The 19189-nt window shown below is 43.1% G+C and overlaps 1 protein-coding gene across 1 annotated transcript in view; it reads left to right on the top strand.

Annotated features, from left to right (window-relative positions):
* The window catches only part of TBC1D22B (TBC1 domain family member 22B), a 65442-nt gene that overhangs the window by 7041 nt on the left and 39212 nt on the right, over nucleotides 1-19189 (top strand). Inside the window, exons 2-6 of the mRNA XM_060021303.1 lie at nucleotides 5573-5629; nucleotides 13713-14020; nucleotides 16321-16500; nucleotides 17036-17106; nucleotides 18514-18642. Coding sequence (XP_059877286.1) covers nucleotides 5573-5629; nucleotides 13713-14020; nucleotides 16321-16500; nucleotides 17036-17106; nucleotides 18514-18642 — 745 coding nt within the window. The remainder of the gene's footprint in view (nucleotides 1-5572; nucleotides 5630-13712; nucleotides 14021-16320; nucleotides 16501-17035; nucleotides 17107-18513; nucleotides 18643-19189) is intronic.

Here is a 19189-nt window from a genome sequence, read left to right as displayed (position 1 = left end):
GACTCCAGAAAAAGACATGGTGCCACCACTGCTCAGTAGAAGCTGAAAAACTCCTTGGCAGCACAGCTTCCCCTGGTGAGGATGCTGCATATTACTGCCTTTCCAGTTTTTCCACTTAACATATGTTACTTCTGTAATCAGAAAAACTTAAAAGCAGAGCTGGGTAAAAACACATTGTTGAGTGAGAAAAGCAAGATGTAGACCGATATGTACATGCGGTCTTTTATGTAAAGTTTTAAAACATAAAAAAGATATTATATGTTGTTTATGGATACATGAATATATGTAAAAGTATAAAAGCAGACGGGAAGGATTTTGTACCCACTTCAGGATAGTGGTTATCTCTTGGGGAGGCAGGGGAATGGGGCTGGGGACTGCAACTGGGACTTCAGAAGTCTCTCTAATGCTTTATTTTCTTAAAAACAGAAATGTGACAAGTGTTAATATTTGTTAAGTCAGAGTGATGGGTACATGGATGTTATATCTTTCTCTGGACTTTTCTTTGTTTTTGAAAATGTGAATTAAATGCCTTTTACATTTGTGGTAGAGCAAATGTTTCTTAAATTTGTGTTGGAGAAATCAGCCAGCCAGCCATGAAATTAAGTAGTATTTAAAGTAGCATTTATGATTTAGCGTCAAAGTAAGTCATAAATACAGTATGATGTCATTTATATAAAGTCTTTAAAACATGCAAAGCAACACTATATATTGTTTAGGGATACATACATAGAAAATGTAAAAACAAAAATGAGGGTGAAAAATGCCAGATTCGATAAAATGGTTTCCTAGGAAGGGAGGAAGGGTTGTGCTGGGGTTTCAACTCCATAGTGTCCTATTTCTTTTCTTTTTTTTGGCTGTGCCACGCAGCATGTGGGACCTTAGTTCCCTGACCAGGGATCAAACCCATGTCCCCTGCATTGGAAGCGCAGAGTTTTAACCACTGAACCGCCAGGGAAGTCCAATAAGGTCTTATTTCTTATGTAGGTGTTAAGCATCTACCTGGGTGTACCCTATATTATGGTCTAAATCTAGTTTATTTAAAAAAATAGCTTTTTTTTTTTAAAGCAATATAAGCCCTGATGTCTGCATTTTAGGGAATCAGAGAAGGAATGGGTTAGTGGATGCTCAGAGAAGGTCTTATGGGGCAGTGGGTGTAGAATTTGAAGGAGTTTTTTAGGACAGATAAGATTTTGAAAATGGAGTAGGCAGAAGAGCCCAGTTTAGTATTTAAGGTGTTTTTGGAAGGTGGAGTGGAGACCAGCCTGCTCTAGAGTTGAGTTTGGGTTTGGGAGGAGTAGATGGTGCAGGTTGATAGGTGAATTATACATGCCAGGAAATTGAGCACCTTAATCACCAGGATCTTTCTGTCTGTCTTCATTTAGTCTTTGGATGGTAATTGATGCCTTTGGCCTTTAAACCTGCACAGTTAGGATTGTTTTTTTTCTGCATGGATTACTAGCAGGTGGTAATACTCATTTATGGAGAGAACCTAAGGATTCTCTCATATTTTTCTACTCAGTCACCCAACCCAACTTACCCATTGAAATCTTCCTGCAAAGTTTATTCTCTGATATTTATATTTTACTAACATAGAAGCTTATGGACTTGGAGAGTTCAGGTGTACTCAGAGTATTTGCAAACATTAAAGTAGAAATCAATGTCCCTTTGGGTTTTCTAGTTTGTTTGTGCTTTTTGTTTTGTCTAAGCTTTCTCTCTCTAAGCCAAACTTTCCTGTATTCTTTAATCCCTCGTATTTTCTCTCTTCTTTTCCTCTGCCTAGGATACTCTATAAATACAGTCAAGTAGTACTGTTTGTATTTCTGTGGTCCTACATGTGATGGTTAATTTACAAATTACTTAATCTTCCAGAGAAGTTCAGGGAGTAGGGATTCTTACAACTAAAAAAGTCAGGGACATAGTCATAACTAAAGATTGTACACAAGAATATTCCCTTTGGGGAACCTCCTGCACTGTTGGTGGGAATGTAAATTGATACAGCCACTGTGGAGAACAGTATGGAGGTTCCTTAAAAAACTAAAAATAGAACTACCATACAACCCAGCAATCCCACTACTGGGCATATACCCTGAGAAAACCATAATTCAAAAAGAGTTGTGTACCACAATGTTCATTGCAGCTCTATTTACAATAGTCAGGACGTGGAAGTAACGTAAGTGTCCATCGACAGATGAATGGATAAAAAAGATGTTGCACATATATACAATGGAATATTACTAAGCCATAAAAGGGAACGAAATTGAGTTATTTGTACTGAGGTGGATGGACCTAGAGTCTGTCATACAGAGTAAAGTTAGTCAGAAAGAGAAAAACAAATACCGCATGCTAACACAATAAAGACAAAGACATAGGGTATGGACTTGAGGACAAGGGGAGGGGGAAGGGTAAGCTGGGAGGAAGTGAGAGAGTGGCATGGATTTATATATACTACCAAATGTAAAATAGATAGCTAGTGGGAAGCAGCCGCATAGCACAGGGAGATCAGCTCCATGCTGTGTGACCACCTAGAGGGGTGGGACAGGGAGGGTGGGAGGAAGACGCAAGAGGGAGGAGATATGGGGTTATATGTATATGTATAGCTGATTCACTTTGTTATACAGCAGAAACTAACACACCATTGTAAAGCAATTATACTCCAATGAAGATGTTTAAAAAAAAAAGAATATTCCCTTTGGAATCTTAGTAGAAATCAATGTGAATTGGCTACATTTTTATTTAAAAGCAACTTTAGGATCACATCTGTTATGTCAAAGTAGGTACTTGGTAAACTTGTTCTATTTTCTAAATGTTAGGTAAGGAATAAATTACAAAAATTGGAAGGAGGAAGAAAACCAACATTTCTTAAGCACTGAGTGTGTGCCAGGCAGCGTTCACCTCACTACTTGCTAGTGTTACTATCTGCAGAAATTGTGCTGAAGGGCTTTTTACACATTATCCCGTTTAAACCTCCCAACCCTCTTAAGATTGCTTAATTTATTTCTTAAAAAGGTGATAATGTACACAATACTAATTCAGAAAGGTACAAAAAGGTTTGCACTGAAAACTAAGTCACTGTCACAGGGCCCTCCAGTCATCAGTTCCACTTCCATACCACTGCTACTGGTGTCTTATGTGTTCTTTCAGAGATACACTATAAATACATAGACATGATCATATATAATTATGTGGATATATTTTATTTTAAAGATTTTTACAAAAATGGAGGTATTATTGTGCATATAATGCTGCATCTTTTTTCTTTAAAATAAATTTATTTATTTATTTTTGGCTGTATTGAGTCTTCGTTGCTGCATGCGGGCTTTCTCTAGCTGCGGAGAGCGAGGGCTACTCTTCATTGTGGTGCGCGGGCTTCTCATTGCAGTGTCTTCTCTTGTTGTGGAGCACAGGCTCTAGGGTGCATGGGCTTCAGTCGTTGTGGCACATGGGCTCAGTAGTTGTGGCTCATGGGCTCAGTAGTTGTGGCTCACAGGCTCTAGAGCACAGGCTCAGTAGTTGTGGTGCCCGGGCTTAGTTGCTCTGCGGCATGTGGGATCTTCCCGGACCAGGGTTCCGACCCATGTCCCCCGCATAGGCAGGCAGATTCTCAACCACTGCACCACCAGGGAAGAGCCCTCTGCATCTTTTTTCAATGAATGTTTCATGTCAGTGGATGTAGAACTGCCTAATTCTTTTTAACAGATGTACTGTAATTTATTTAACCAGCCCCATTGACAATAATCCTTTTTCTTTTAATAGGAAAGTTCAGCCCATTTATATTTATTGGAAAGACTGATATATTTGGTTTTAGTTCTATTTTTAATATTTTCTTTTAAAAAAATCTTTCACTATCAGGACAGTACTTGCTTTGGGAGGTGGGTGTGCGTGTGTATATTCTGATGATTTGAAAGGTTTCTTTTTATTCTAGTGATTGCGTATAACTTTTTACCATATTTCTTCAGACAGTATCTATTGACTCCCTGCCATGTGTAATGATAAAATTAGTAGTTATATTTCCTGCCTCTTCCTCACTTGCTTTTAGTTGATTATATTATTTTTCTTAGTTTTATTTTATATCTTGAAACATACTTACACCTATATTACTTGAGCTATCAGCTTTAAATATCTTTTGAGCCTTGTCAGTAAAAGATGAGGAAATCAGTCTACTTATTTCAATCTACTTTTTCCTCCATCCCACTTTAACATTTGCCAATTACATTATTTTTACATTCTCTTCTGCAACCATAAAGCCTCAAATTTAAGACTCAGGCTTAAGGTAAAATCAATTAAATGCTCTCCATCAGTCCTTTTGCTATAGTTTCTCCATTTATTTCATTATTAATAGAAGTTTTTCCTCTAGTAGTTTCTTCAGGAAGGAGTCAGGGAGACCATATTCCCTGAGTTCTTACATATTGAAACATGTTTTTCTGTCACCTTTGTACTTAACAGTTTGGATTGATAAACAATTATTTTCAGGTCACTCTTTTTTTCTTTTTTTTTTTTAAAAACTGTGAACTACTACAGAAAAGTACATGAAACAATTGTTTGGTATAATACTTGGTAAATAATCTCAAAGTGAACACCCCAGAATCCCCCTGTGTCTGTTGTCTCTCACACCTCCTTCCTTCCCCTCAGTGATAACCACGTCCTTTTATGTTAATCAGTCCTTGCTTTCTTTATAGTGTTACTACTATGGATGCATCCCTAAACAATAGAAATCATTTTTGTCAGTTTCTGAAGTGTATATATATATATAGAATTATATAGTATCTACTCTTTTATTCTTTGCTTTTTTGCTCAACATGACATTTGTAAGATCCATTCACATTACTTTCAGCCTTACTCCATTTATTTACGTTGCTGCAAAGTATTCTATTATGTGAACACATGACAGTTTATTTCTCTGTTGATAGACACTTGGGTTGTTTCTAGTTTGGGGCTAAAAGGATCCATAATGCTATGGACACTTTTATATGTATCTCTTGATACACATATCTATATATTTCTCTAAAGATATATATTTGGGAATGAAAATACTGGGTCTTAGGGTATGCATATTTTGTTCGTCCTAGATACAGCCAAACATTTTTGAAGTGGTCGTATCTCTTTATATCTGTACCAGCAGTGTGTGAGAGTCCCGTGGGTCACTCTACTCTTGATTTGTGGTGTTGCTTCACTGTCTTGTAGTCCAAGTGGTCCTTTGGGGTAGGTGATATTCCAATTTTATAGATGAGAAAGCATATTCAAAGTGGTCAGGTAATTTAATGCAAGTTTATAGAGGTAGTAGATGCCACAACTGGCATTTGAACTCTGTTCTCTCCAACTCTAAAGCCTTTCCATGCTGCCTTCTTTACAGATAGAACTTCCTGACAGTCAGTTACGTAGGGCACTGAAACCTCACCAGGGAAGATGAACATTTTTTTTTAAAGAGTAGGGTGCTATCCTTTGGCTTGGGTATAGTTGTTCTTGGAGGCAACCTGCTTCTCAAAGTCCCTTCCAATGTTGTGATTCAGGTGGTACTCACCCAACATATTTACTTTCCTGACAACTTGCTTCTTCCTTTTTTCCTTGCTTTTAGCATCCAGCCCGTGTATGGAGCACAGCACCCTCCTTTGGACCCCCGGCTCACCAAAAAGTAAGTCAAGATATTTTTCCTTTCATGCATGTACTTCTTCTAAAACCCTGAAACCCTCCCCTACTTTGTTGAAATGACAGTTTCCACTTGGACCTTTTCTAGTGTCTCCTCTGCTCTGTTTTGGATCAGAAGATGAGCAATCTTCTTACCTCTAAGCAGTCCATTACTAAGTGGAAAATTAACTTACATCAGAGATTTTTTTCTTATATTGGAAGGTGGTATATGTAGGGGTTTGGTGTTGGATTCTCTGTTCTGTGAGAAGGTCTTTATTGATTAAATATTGTCCTGAAATTGAATGATTGATGACCTTCTTCTGGTTTCTGGGGCCCATTGCTTCTAAATATATATATAGGTCTGCCCTCTTCCTTATTCTCTGAGAATTGAGGCAAATAGAACATAACTGTGGGACTGACAGTTTTCAGGTCCTCTTTCTCTTTGACACACTCAAGGAAACGCAGCCAGACAATGGAGTTAAAAGCTCCCAGGAGACTATTTCTTTTTTTTCTTTTTTTTTTTAATCCCGCCCCACCCCCTGTCCTGAAGGCTATTTCTTCTAGTAAAATTCTAGTAAATTATTTTCTAACACAGCAGAGACCCTAGTTAAATCCAAGATGTGTGGATGTGTATTTGTATCCCCAATTATCGCTTTATCACATCTTTCTCTCATAGGCCATCGTTCAGCCACAATAAATTTAAATGAGGAGGTGGGTCGTCTTCTCGCATGTTCTGAGAACTTTTGCCTCTATCTTTGAGCAGGCTTAATCTTAGAGACTTATTTCTAGGAAAGTTGTTGCTTGTAATGAAAGCTGAATGATTTGAGAGGTACAGGAGACCTAGGTTCTCATCCTTCAGGGGCCTGTGTGATAATATCTACCCTTTCTTTCTTCATAGTCAACAGGGAAGTAAAGATAATGTACATTAAAATATTTTGAATACCTAGAAAAATACCTTATCAAATATGCATCATCAATATTTTAATATTCTTTTAATAACTTAATGTGTGGTGAACTTTCTATAATTCTACAAACTCATTCTTTTTGCAGTTTGGCCAATGTGTAGAAGGTACAGTCTTCTGAATTACTATAGAGGCATGACTACTGTTCATTTCTGTAAAATGCACAATTTTTATATCAGGAACCGCTAGAGTGTAAGCTCTTTGTTCACCACTGTACCCTTAGCAGCTAGACCAGCAGGTTGCACATGGTAGGCACTGAGTAAATATTTATGGAATGAAGGAATGAAGTCCCTGCATTTACTTAGACAATGGGTTTTTCTTTAACGTTTCTTAGTATGTACCTTGTATTAGATCTTCTTAAGGGGAAACATGTTTTCTGTGGTAGTTTTGTGATATTTTCATTAAGTATAATGAATTTTATTTCCTCGTTTTACCATCCGTGGACTCTCTGGTCTGTTGGCCAGTGTAACAGGCACTGTTAATTACCTTCCCAACAGTCTTCCCTGCACCTGCTTCTTCCTTGCTCAGGAACCACAGTTCTATTCAGTTCTTGAGCCGGTGACAGTGTACTTAGAGTAGGTATCTGGGTTAGTTTAAGCCTTTTATAATAATTCCTTGGTAATACCAGTGACTGGTCTATGATGGGCTCATCTCATTGGTTCTGGCCAATGAGATGTAAAAGAAAGTCTCCTGAAGGAGGGTTCTTGGAAGGATTTTCTTTTTTTGACCAGGGAGAGAACATTTTGTGAAGAAAGCTGCATTTTGCCTCCACTCACATTTCCTGCTTTTCAATGCGTTAGTGTGAAAATGAGTTGTGAAGGGCTTCCCTGGTGGCGCAGTGATTAAGAATCCGCCTGCCAATGCAGGGGACACAGGTTCGAGCCCTGGTCTGGGAAGATCCCACATGCCGCGGAGCAACTAAGCCCGTGCGCCACAACTACTGAGCCTGCGCTCTAGAGCCCACGAGTCACACTGCTGAGCCTGCATGCCACAACTACTGAAGCCCGTGCGCCTAGAGCCCGTGCTCCTCAACAAGAGAAGCCACCACAATGAGAAGCCCGCACACTGCAACGAAGAGTAGCCCTGCTTGCCACAACTAGAGAAAGCCCACGCACAGCAATGAAAACCAAACGCAGCCAAAAATAAATAAATTAATTTAAAAAAAAAAAGAAAAGAAAATGAGATGTGAAGAACTGTAACAGTTAACTTGTACCCTGAGGGAAAAACAAGAGAATTGCAGAGACACCAGCTCAGTGCCCTGACATCGTGGTCTTTACAACTTAAGCATCATAGTTGAGTATTCTGTTCCTTGTAGCCAGTTCTGTTCGCAGCCAGGATTTGTTGATTGGTAATAGATCCATTACAGCATAATTTATAATGGCCTTTGATAAACACATGGCTAACGTAAAATCTGCCATCCACCTGTATATAAGGCAGTGGGATGTACTATCCTATTTTATGTTTGGGTCAGAGTCACCATACCTTCTCTGCATCTGTCATCAACTGACTTTTCCCTGATTCTGTATTTAAGGCAGGTCTTGAGGAATATCACCATATCCCAGACTGCCAAGGCAAACTTTATATACTCTTGTTTTTCCCACCTATTTTTAATTTATTTTTATGTTCATTTTTTGGCTGCACCGCAGCATGCGGGATCTTAGTTCCCCGATCAGGGATCAAACCCGCGCCCCCTGCAGTGGAAGCGCGGAGTCTTAACCACTGGACCGCCAGGGAAGTCCCCTTTTCCCACCTATTAATGATATAAAACCATGAATGTTTCCACTGGTCATTCAGCAGAGTTACATTCATACTTTCAGTAGAAGTAGTTATTTAGCTCTGCAATTTGGGAGGAATATAATTGTCACTGAATAAATTGCATCCCTTTTTTGTGCATGTGGTGGTTTGGTATTACCACTCTACAATCTGGGACAACATCTAGGTCTGCACTGGACCATTTTACAATTCCAGATTGTTACAATAAAACATTTATTGCCCTTATTTGAGTACCTTTGTTGGGACATTTTTATTACTTTCTCTGCTACCTGATTACCGTTCCACTTCAAGCTACCATTAATTACTGTGTGGTTAATCCTCATTACAGTAGAAGCCTTTACATTGGGTCTTCAATCATCTAAACTGCACGAGCACAGCAAGTCATTACCTGTCTGTGCATTTTGACTTCCACTTGCCAAATTATTACCATTAGTGATAATATTGCCTGCAATAATTTTTATAGCTCAGATAAAACTAGTCTTACCGCAGAGCGGCCCCATTGGCCACTTGATGGTATGATAAACTTCTAAACTTATTGTTTTCTGAATTGATATCCTAGTTCTGAGTTATAAATCTAGTTCATGTGAAGCCACACTAGTCATTGATATGACTGGATTTAGCAAATTCCCCACTTGCTTCACACCCCTTTACCAGTGTCAAACGTTATTTTTCTAAATAAATTTGTGTTGTATTTCTATTAAGTGAACAGCCGTCTCAGTAAAACAACGTAGTATTCATCAAATCACAGAATGATTGATCTTTTGTTTCCTAACCCATATAACAAACAAACTATAATTTGGCATACAGATGTAAGGAGGTATGGTGAAGGTGTCTATGCGAGGCCAGGTTGGTTGTAACTTTGATATAGTTCTGTTTAAGTAATTTTGGTTAAACTTCAAGCCACACTGTGGCATTATTGTGCCTCAGGTTAGTTATAGATTAGTTGGGACCATGTTAAAATTAGGCAGCCTATAAGCCAAAGGCACCTCCAGCTAGAATTACCTGGATTAATATTTTACTGACACTCACCATGGCCCATCTCTTGGTGCGGTATTTTTTTGTTTGTTTGTTTTTTAAATTTATTTATTATTATTTTCGGCTGCATTGGGTCTTCGTTGCTGCGCGCAGACTTTCTCCAGTTGCAGCGAGGGGGGCTACTCTTCGTTGCGGTGCACGGGCTTCTCATTGCCGTGGCTTCTCTTGCTGCGGAGCACGGACTCTAGAGCGCAGGCTCAGTAGTTGTAGCTCGCGGGCTTAGTTGCTCCGCGGCATGTGGGATCTTCCTGGACCAGGGCTTGAACCCAGGTTCCCTGCACTGGCAGGCAGATCCTTAACCACTGTGCCACCAGGGAAGTCCCTGGTGCAGTGTTTTGATCCACTCCAGGGTGTGCATATGCTTCACCCAATGTTAGACTAATAGCATCTAGTCAATTCCTTGACCTGAGTTAAAATTCAGCTTCTTGATTCGTGGTTTATTTAAAGAATTCTTAAGGCATCAAGAGGGTATTTAAGAAACATCAACCAAGGAAAAAAAAAAATAACCTTGGCGTCCAAAGTACTCTTTGTCACTCCATTGGAATCGTCCTGTGCAATCTTGAGGTACACGTGGTCTCTAAGGAGGAAAACAATAACAATAGCCGCATACTCCTATGCAGCATGTTTTTGATGGCAGATCTTTCTTACACATCCACCTATTTGTTCTTGACAGTGAACCCACTGAGGTGAGTACTGCAGGTTGTGGATCCTGGATCTCCTTTCACAGAGGAGAAGCATAGTGATGACTCCAGAACATACAGCCTCAAGAGGTCTGCAGAGAAGTAATTTGCCTCTGGCTCATGGATGATTTTTTTTTTTTTTTTTTTTTTTGGGTGCAGTACGCGGGCCTCTCACTGTTGTGGCCTCTCCCGTTGCGGAGCACAGGCTCCGGACGCACAGGCTCAGCAGCCATGGCTCAGGGGCCCAGTCACTCCGCGGCATGTGGCATCCTCCCAGACTGGGGCACGAACCCGTGTCCCCTGCATCGGCAGGCAGACTCTCAACCACTGCGCCACCAGGGAAGCCCGATTTTTTTTTTTTTAATATTTCCAGATGCTTTTTTTTTAAAAAAGAATCTTTATTGGGGTATAATTGCTTTACTGGCTCACAGATTTTTGACGTGTAGATTTTTGCGTTGCATTGCCTCAGTTTTGTTTTCTTTGATTTGGGCTCTTGTTTTTTTTTTTTGTTTGTTTTGCGGTACGCGGGCCTCTCACTGTTGTGGTCTCTCCTGTGGCGGAGCACAGGCTCCGGACGCGCAGGCTCAGCGGCCATGGCTCACAGGCCTAGCCGCTCCGCGGCATGTGGGGTCTTCCCGGACCGGGGCACGAACCCGTGTCCCCTGCATCGGCAGACGGACTCTCAACCACTGCGCCACCAGGGAAGCCCTCGTGTTCATTTTTGATTGTTCATTCAGTACTTTTACTTTGGGGATTGACAAAAGCCAACAAAACAACCTTTTCCAGTGATTAATAAAAATAATATGCTCATTGTAGAAAACATGAATAATTCAGAGAATTATAAAAATTAAATTTATCACCTATAATTCCATAGCCCAGAGATAAGCAATGTTAACATTTTGATGCATTTTATTCCTGGTCTTTTCTGTGCATATACTTTCTAAGAAATATAGAGATCATAAAAAATATATAATTTTGGTTCAATTTTCACTTTATTGAGATCATTTTCTAGTGTTATTAAATAGCCTTCAAGATGTGATTTTCGTTAAGCAGTATAGCATTCCATCTGGTGGCTGAAAGATAATATATCTCATCATTTGCAATTTCTAGATGTTTATATTGTTTGTAGTTTTTTTTTTTTTTTTTTGCGGTACGTGGGCCCCTCACTGTCGTGGCCTCTACCGCTGCGGAGCACAGGCTCTGGACACGCAAGCTTCACGGCCATGTCTCACAGGCCCAGCTGCTCCGCGGCATGTGGGATCCTCCCACACCGGGGCACGAACCCACGTCCCCTGCATCAGCAGGCGGACTCTCAACCACTGCGCCACCAGGGAAGCCCTTGTTTGTAGTTTTTAACCAAAATAAATAATACTATTATAAACTGTTTTAGATCACCTTTGTTTGATTCAATGATTATTTTCTTATGGTCAGAAATTATGAATCATTTTCAGGCTCATGGTGTGTATGTTGCCAGATTGTTTTCCAGAAGGTGGTACAACATACACCCCCACCTGCAGTATTAGAGAGCTGGTCTCACTACACCTTAGTTAGCACCAAAGAGGATGCATCTTTAAATCTTTACTGATTTAGTGGGTGGAGAATGGTATCTTGTTTCCTTCATGTTTTTTTTTTTTTTGCGGTACGTGGGCCTCTCACTGTTGTGGCCTCTCCTGTTGCGGAGCACAGGCTCCGGACGCGCAGGCTCAGTGGCCATGGCTCATGGGCCTAGCCGCTCCACGGCATGTGGGATCTTCCCGGACCGGGGCACGAACCCGTGTCCCCTGCATCGGCAGGCGGACTCTCAACCACTGCGCCACCAGGGAAGCCCTCCTTTACGTTTGAACTGTTACTTCTTGTAATCTTATGTTATCTCCTGCATCCTCAGTGATAGTGTGATATATTTTCCTTTCCTTTGTGTGAGACTAGTGTTTGAAAATATGCCTCAGTGATACCTGTTTTGGTGTTAATAATAGGGACTTTCCGATGAGCTGTATGAGTTACGAGTCTGTATTTATCAATGTTAGGAACAATTATCTTTCAGAATAACTATTGGACATATCTAGGGAGATGGGATGGGTATTAGACCACCCACCTCTACCCAAAGGGAAGAAACATCTCTCGGAAATGGGGGAACTTCAGCTCTTCCAGCAGAGCCTTGTTTTTAGTCTAGAGTTGCCCTGCCTTGCTGAGGGAAACAGGCATTTTAATGATGTTTTTACGCCTCGCATTCCAGTCCTCAGGGATGCTAATTAAGACTAAATTAGAAATGTCCCAACTACCTAGTCCCCTGGAACCAGAATAAGGGCCCCCAGCCCTTAAGGAGTTCACAGAGAGGAAAAGTTCAGGGGGATTTCCCGGGCGGTACAGTGGTTAAGACTCCACACTTCCACTGCAGGGGGCACGGGCTCGATCCCTGGTCAGGGAACTAAGATCCCGTGATCCACATGGTGCAGCCAAAAAAAAAAAAAGAAGAGGAAAAGTGCAGGAAAGTAGGAAAGGTCTACATCAGTGGTCCCCAGCCTTTTTGGCACCAGGGACTGGTTTCATGGAAGACAGTTTTTCCATTGACTGGGGGGCGGCGTGGGGAGATGGTTTCGGGATGATTCAAGCGCATTACATTTATTGTGCACTTTATTTCTATTATTCAGTCACGTACTGTCTCCACGATTTTTTTGCTGTATTCTATGCTATTATTTATTAAATACATTTGAAAAAATAAACTTGTATATACTCAGTTAATTTATTTTTAAAATAAACCTTATTAGTTCCCTAAGTGGAAAACCAGTATCATTTGCCAAAAATAGAAAGTAACCTTAAAAATAAATACAGTGAAACACAAAACAATCTTATTAATTAAATTCTAAGCCAGATTCTGTTCTTACAAAATGTTGATCCTGAGACTGCCCTCACTTTGTTAAAAAATAGTTGTAAAGACAGAGTGGCAGCGAACTCAGATCTCTCCTCAAGGGCAGCAGGACTTCAACAGAATAAAAAGGGAACAACTTGTTCATTTTGGAACTCAGTGTTTCGTAATACATGTGGGCTACCTAAAATTGTCTCTTGTTCTACCAGTAGCTGATGTCCTGCTTTACAAAATAGTTTAGGTCATGTTGTCATAACAGATTAACTGTGAAATCTCAGTGGATTGACACAACAAAGGCTTATTTCTCACTCACACCGCCTATCCAGAGTAGAGTCAGGTGCGTGTGGTGGGCAGGCTCTGCTCCACGTGGTCACTCTGTTATCCAGGCTGAGAGAGGCGCCACCATCTGGAGTTGTCATGATGGAAGAAAGCTTACAGAGAACTCACACCTGTTCTTTTATACTTTGGCTCCGAAGGGACTGCCTCACTTCTCTCCTTAGCCCATTGGCCAGAACTAGCGTCACCTAAGTGCAGGGGGGCTGGAAAGTATAGAGGAGCACATGGAATATTTGGAGAGTGTTGCTGTCCTTGTTTTGTCTGTCTCTGCAGCATAGAGGTGGTCTGGATGCATCAGATGAGGAATGGAAATGGATATTTTTTGTTTGAAGAAGGTAATGATTGTGCGTGAGATAGTTTATAATACTGTTAATATTAAGCAAGTGAAGATGGTCAGGTGTTTCAGACCATTCCTTCGTAACGGTGTCTCCTTTCTTAAAGCTTCATTAAAGAGCGGTCAAAAGTCAGCACGGTTCCTCTGAAGAATAAGAAGGCCTCCAGTTTTCATGAGTTTGCCCGGAACACCAGTGATGCTTGGGACATTGGCGATGACGAGGAAGAGGACTTTTCCTCCCCTTCTTTCCAAACTCTGAACTCAAAAGTTGCTTTGGCAACTGCTGCCCAAGTGCTAGAAAACCACAGCAAGCTGAGAGTGAGACCAGAACGGTCCCAGTCCACGACATCTGAAGTTCCTGCCAGCCACAAGGTTATAAAGTCCAGCAGTGACGCCCAGCTGTCCAGAAATTCCAGTAAGTCTGTCCAGCTCCTCTCCTTAGGCTCAGCCTCTTCAGCAGAGTGCATTTTAAATAAAAACAGGTTTTTTTAGGGCCTCCCTCAGATCTTCCACTGGGTGATAAATAGGCGAGCTCAAGCCTGAGGGACATCAGTGAGCCTAACTGGTCCTGAGCTGTACTTACTCCTCCCACCTGGATGGCTGCCTGGCCCTGGGACCCGGGGTTTCACTTCCTGACACCTGAGTGTTGCCTGCCATTCTATTCTTCCTTTACCTGTGGTGGGATCCAAAACTTCTGTGGTTTGGTTGCTTCACATTGCTTTAGGCCTGCTCAGGTTGAAGACTATTGACTATATGTAGTTACAGTTGTTAGTGGCCGAATTTCACAAATGTTTGGCACTGTTGGTTGACTTCCTCAGCTGTGGGGAACAGCACTAGCATAGGTTGTCTTTTTCCTGTTCCTGAGGGACGGAGTCCCTGTGTCACGGCTCCCTGCCCACCAGGTTGGGTGGGGCGGGAGGATATACCCTTTCTTTTCAGGAAACTGGCAGCAGTAACTGGTTGAGATGATGGTGACTTTATCAGATGTTTGGGGATGCCCGGTGTACTCTTTTAAATATCCATTGCTGTATTTAATGTTGCCCTGAAGGGTTTTATGGAAGCCAGTTAGTCTGAGCTGGAGGGGGAAGTACCCTCAAGCTAGTGAAAGTTAAAACAGCTGACTGGTAAAGGATGAAAAGAAAGTAGAATGCCAGAGCCCTGGCGCGTGTCCTGGCTCATGTTCTAAGAGAACTTCTTTTACAGGTTCAGACTAAGGTTGTGGTCAGGAAATTAGGCTGAAAGGCCTTTAAAATCATTCCATAGTCACTTTCCGTGGCTGATTCGGGCCCCAGCTTGAACCTTCAATGACGTGCCCAGGACAGGCATTCAGTGTCCACTGACCGGGTGGCCACAGCTACAGGCTGTGGCAGTGTCTTCACACATGATTGAGGGTCTCCACAGGGTCCCAGTGTGAGGGAAGGCCCCACCACCATCCCTAATGAGCTGCCCTTGTGCAGCCAGGACTGCCCAGACCATTCCTGTTACGAGGTTCCCTCCTGGGAGCATCTGTCTGTCAGTCACTGATTCCGAAAGTGCGCGCTGGTCTGAGCTCTGCAGCGTGTGGTCTGCGTTTCCTAGGCCCCGCGTTACACTAGGCATCCAAGCCAAGTACTCCGTGGCACTTGTTTCTGTAAACCTTCTTGTCATGCTGGTTGATGAGTATTTACTGTTTTATTCTTGTTGTGACTACTACTTTTTAAGGCCCTAATATGTAAAGAATATGAAACAGTCATGAAAGGACAGTCAGAACTTAAAACTGAGTTTCATTTGGGGTAGTAAAATAAATAAGGGTTTTGGAGTCAGGCAGACCTAAGGTGGTATCTCAGCTCTCTCTTGCAAATTACTTCACCTCTCTGAGCTACAGTTTCCTAATCTCTAAAATAGCGATAAATTCCTACCATATGTTGTAAGCATCAAATGAGAGGTCATATGTAACTGTGACGAGCATAATGCCTTAATAAGCATTCAATAAATATTAGTCCTATACTGCTCATTTCTCCTACCTACCATCTAGTTTAGAAGTGTCTAGAACTGGACACAGAGTTCAGCTTGAGTCTGTGTTCCTGTTATTTCAATTAGAGAAATGTGATTGGCTGGTGAGAAATATGCGAGCACAGAGGAACCTGCCTTAGGCCAGAGCCTCTCACCTGTGTGCAGAGCACAACTAGTGGGCCAAGAACAGGTGAGAGTTGTGCCAGAGGTATTGACCCTCTCAGCCCTTGGGGCAGCTGGCTAGGGCTGGGGCTTCGGGAGAGCAGCCACCTCCTTTCATTGCGGTGTGCTTTACAGTGTCATTTTCTCTGTGCTCTGTGACGTGGAGAAGGAAGGCAAGCACTGCCTTTGACTGCGTTGCCCCAAAACTTGCTATTAGGCGCCAAGAAAAGTTCCAGGTTGGGGTACAAAGAAAACAATTGATTTTCCTCTGAAGTCACAAAAAAATGTTGTCAAATTTGCTACCGCAGCTGGAGTCTCTGTTTGCACATAAGGTGCCTTGGTATGTATGATAAAAACGCAGCCCTTCCTCTGGGCGGATGAATGGAGCACAGCTGGGTTTCCATCCCCTGGCTGCTCCACACCGAGCACCTTCAGGCAGCGCACAAACCATGAAGCCGCAGCTCTGGTGGAGGAGACCAGTGCTCAACAGTCAGGTTTAAGGTTTCTCAGAATCTGTGCTCTTCACACAGCTTGTTCTCTTTCTCTTTCAAATTATCTCAGGTGATACATGCCTGAGGAACCCACTCCACAAACAGCAGTCACTCCCTCTCCGACCCATCATCCCCCTTGTTGCCCGGATCTCGGACCAGAACGCTTCTGGGGCACCCCCGATGACTGTCCGGGAGAAAACCCGCCTAGAAAAATTCCGTCAGCTTCTCTCCAGCCACAACACCGACTTAGGTGAGTCCCCGTGAGCCCTGGGCCAAAGCTAGGACCTCTTGGTGACTGGAATTCTCAGAGACCTGGAAGCTATTGCTCTTTATTCTTCCTTCTTTTACTTTTCCAGCATCTCCTGATCTGGTGCCCATTGAAGTGACATGCAGGTATTAAGTCAGAAATATGTTACTAGGAATTAGGGACCAAATTAGGTGGGACTGGATTCTGTGGCCTGTAGCTATTCTGGCTTTGGTCTCCCCTACCTCCAGGTGATTCTTACTGAAATCCACACCTACTGGCCTTTCTCTTCCCCTCTAACTCTAATCTCTGAGCTGACTGGATCACTGCTGCAGAGCACTTTGCTGCTCAGGGCTGTGTTTTGGGCTTTTTCCCTGTGCTTGTCGGTAGCTGGTGGCGGTGGTGGCAGCGGCAGTGGTGGCGGTAGCGATGGCAATCGTCCTACTGGAACGGTGGGAGGCACCAGGCAGCGCTGGCCGAGGCTTGTCTTAGGGCATCTGTGGGAAGGGCTAAACCCAACAAAGCCTTTATCTATTTGCAGATGAACTGAGGAAGTGTAGCTGGCCAGGGGTTCCCAGGGAGGTTCGGCCTGTAACCTGGAGACTCCTGTCGGTGAGTTCTACCCACTGTGTAGAGAAGCGTGAGCCTCACACAGCCCTTCTTACCTGCTGAGGTTAGTCTGGTCACATAAGTCTTGCACCGTAGACTTCTCTAGTCCTACCGGATGTGACAGACCTGTGGGACCGTAGTCCTATTGCTTTGCATAAAGAAACACATTCTTGAGAGTTTATTCCCACACATGTAGAAGAGCACACATTTGTGCCTATAGTCCTGATCTCGCCTTCTCAGCACCAAGGAGGAAGAATACAGTGAGGCTGGGTGAGCCAGTACTTGTTTGAACAGGCTCCCACATTCCCTGGGCTTCCCTCCTTTTTCAGTAGGAATAACCAAGGTGGTTAAACCCACTTTGCAACTGTGAAGAGTTGATAAACGGGCCTCCCTCAGAAGCCTGCCCTAGTCCCACTTTCACTAAGTAACGGAGCACTGTGCCTGTCACTGTGATACGAACACTTTGACTTCCTGAGCCTGTAAAATTCATTCATTCGTTCAATAAATCCTATAAGAATTTATTGAGGGCCTGCTGTTCGCCAGGCATGGTGCCAGGTGCTGTGAGGATATAGGGAAGTGAAGACGGCACAGCCCCTGCTCTCCAGGCGCTTGCTCGCTCGCTCGCTATGGAATGTATCCCTTAGCTGCCTGCAAGAGGATGGCTCTCTCCTGACTGCCCCCACCCCCAGTCTTGCAGCCGTGTAATCATTGCCCCAGCTTCTTCTAAGTTTGAATGCTATCAGAAGTAGATGTGGTGAGAATGGAAGGGGAACAGGAGATGTAAGAATTGAGAGTGGGATCTAGACCAGGGATAAGAATGTAAGTTGGCCTGGAGCTGGGGCCAGGAGGGGGGCTGCTGCCAGCAGTTCTGTGTCTGGACGTTGCAGCTGCTGTGTTGCAGATTCCATTCAGGTTCCTAAGCTGGTAATTCTGAATGTTACCGTAGAAAAGAATGTGTAACCGGCACCGACTCACGTGGCACACCACTGAGATATGCCACAGAGGTGGCCACCTCCCCGTGACCCTGGGAAGGTTTGCCTCGTGCACACGCAGCCCCAGGAGGTCCTGACTCAGGTCCAGTTCCCTCCTACTGACCTACATTCGCTTCTCTCCTGTGCCAGCTCCGGAGCTCCGCAGTGCTCCAGTAGTACCTGCTCCTAGCGCAGTGCAGGGGGTGCAGGGGTAAATAACCCTGGCTGGCCGTGCTTCATCTGCCCACATGTGCATCTCATTGAATGAGGAGAGGGCAAACACTGGGTGGCCAGAACCAAGATGGGATTTACGCTTGTGTCTTGGCAGCTTTCTTTTGGTTCCTTTGATAGTTTCCAAGCCACTGCTCAGGCTATAATAAAAAGTAAGGATTCATCCAACCAGTGCCTGTCCCCATCTGACTAGCAGTCCTGTCTACAGGGCTATCTCCCAGCAAACACCGAGAGGAGGAAGTTGACTTTGCAGCGGAAGCGGGAGGAGTATTTTGGCTTCATTGAACAGTATTATGACTCTCGAAATGAGGAACATCACCAGGATACCTACAGACAGGTACAGTCATTGCCTGCTGCCCTTTTGCTCACTAGTCATAATCTTAAGGTGTGGTTCCTGGAAGTGCTCTTGGGGTGCGAGTTTTCCAAGTCTTCAGGCTACAGTGTGCTGGTTAGGAATTAAATTTATTCCCAGAACTACTTCCCCTCTTTCTAATTCAGTAGCTCTTATCTTAGCCATTTAAATAGATAGATTCTGGGGGGTTCTGGTCAGTGGCAGTGCTTCTCTGACTTTAATGTGCGTACACATCATCTAGGATTATGATAAAATCCCAACTAGGGATTATGGTAAAATGCAGATTCTAATTCAGGAGGCCTGGGGTGAGACCTTCACTTCTAATGAGCTCCCAGGTGATGCCACCTGCTGCTGGTCCACAGACCACACAGAGAGTAGTAAGGGTTATGGGACACAAGCTGAAAGATGAGTTCACTCTGTGGTCCATCCCTCTGGACTGTGACATCAGTGTGTCCTTCTGGCAGCTGCAGTGCCTCTTTAGCAACCATGTTTGTCTGTCTGCAGGAGCCATAGCCCTCAGCAGCCTTAGCAG

The sequence above is a fragment of the Delphinus delphis genome, chromosome 10 (genome assembly GCF_949987515.2).
Source record: "Delphinus delphis chromosome 10, mDelDel1.2, whole genome shotgun sequence".
NCBI classification, from domain to species: Eukaryota; Metazoa; Chordata; class Mammalia; order Artiodactyla; family Delphinidae; genus Delphinus; species Delphinus delphis.
The sequence above is the reverse complement of the archived record's forward strand: the minus strand, read 5'-3'. Positions and strand labels throughout refer to the sequence as shown.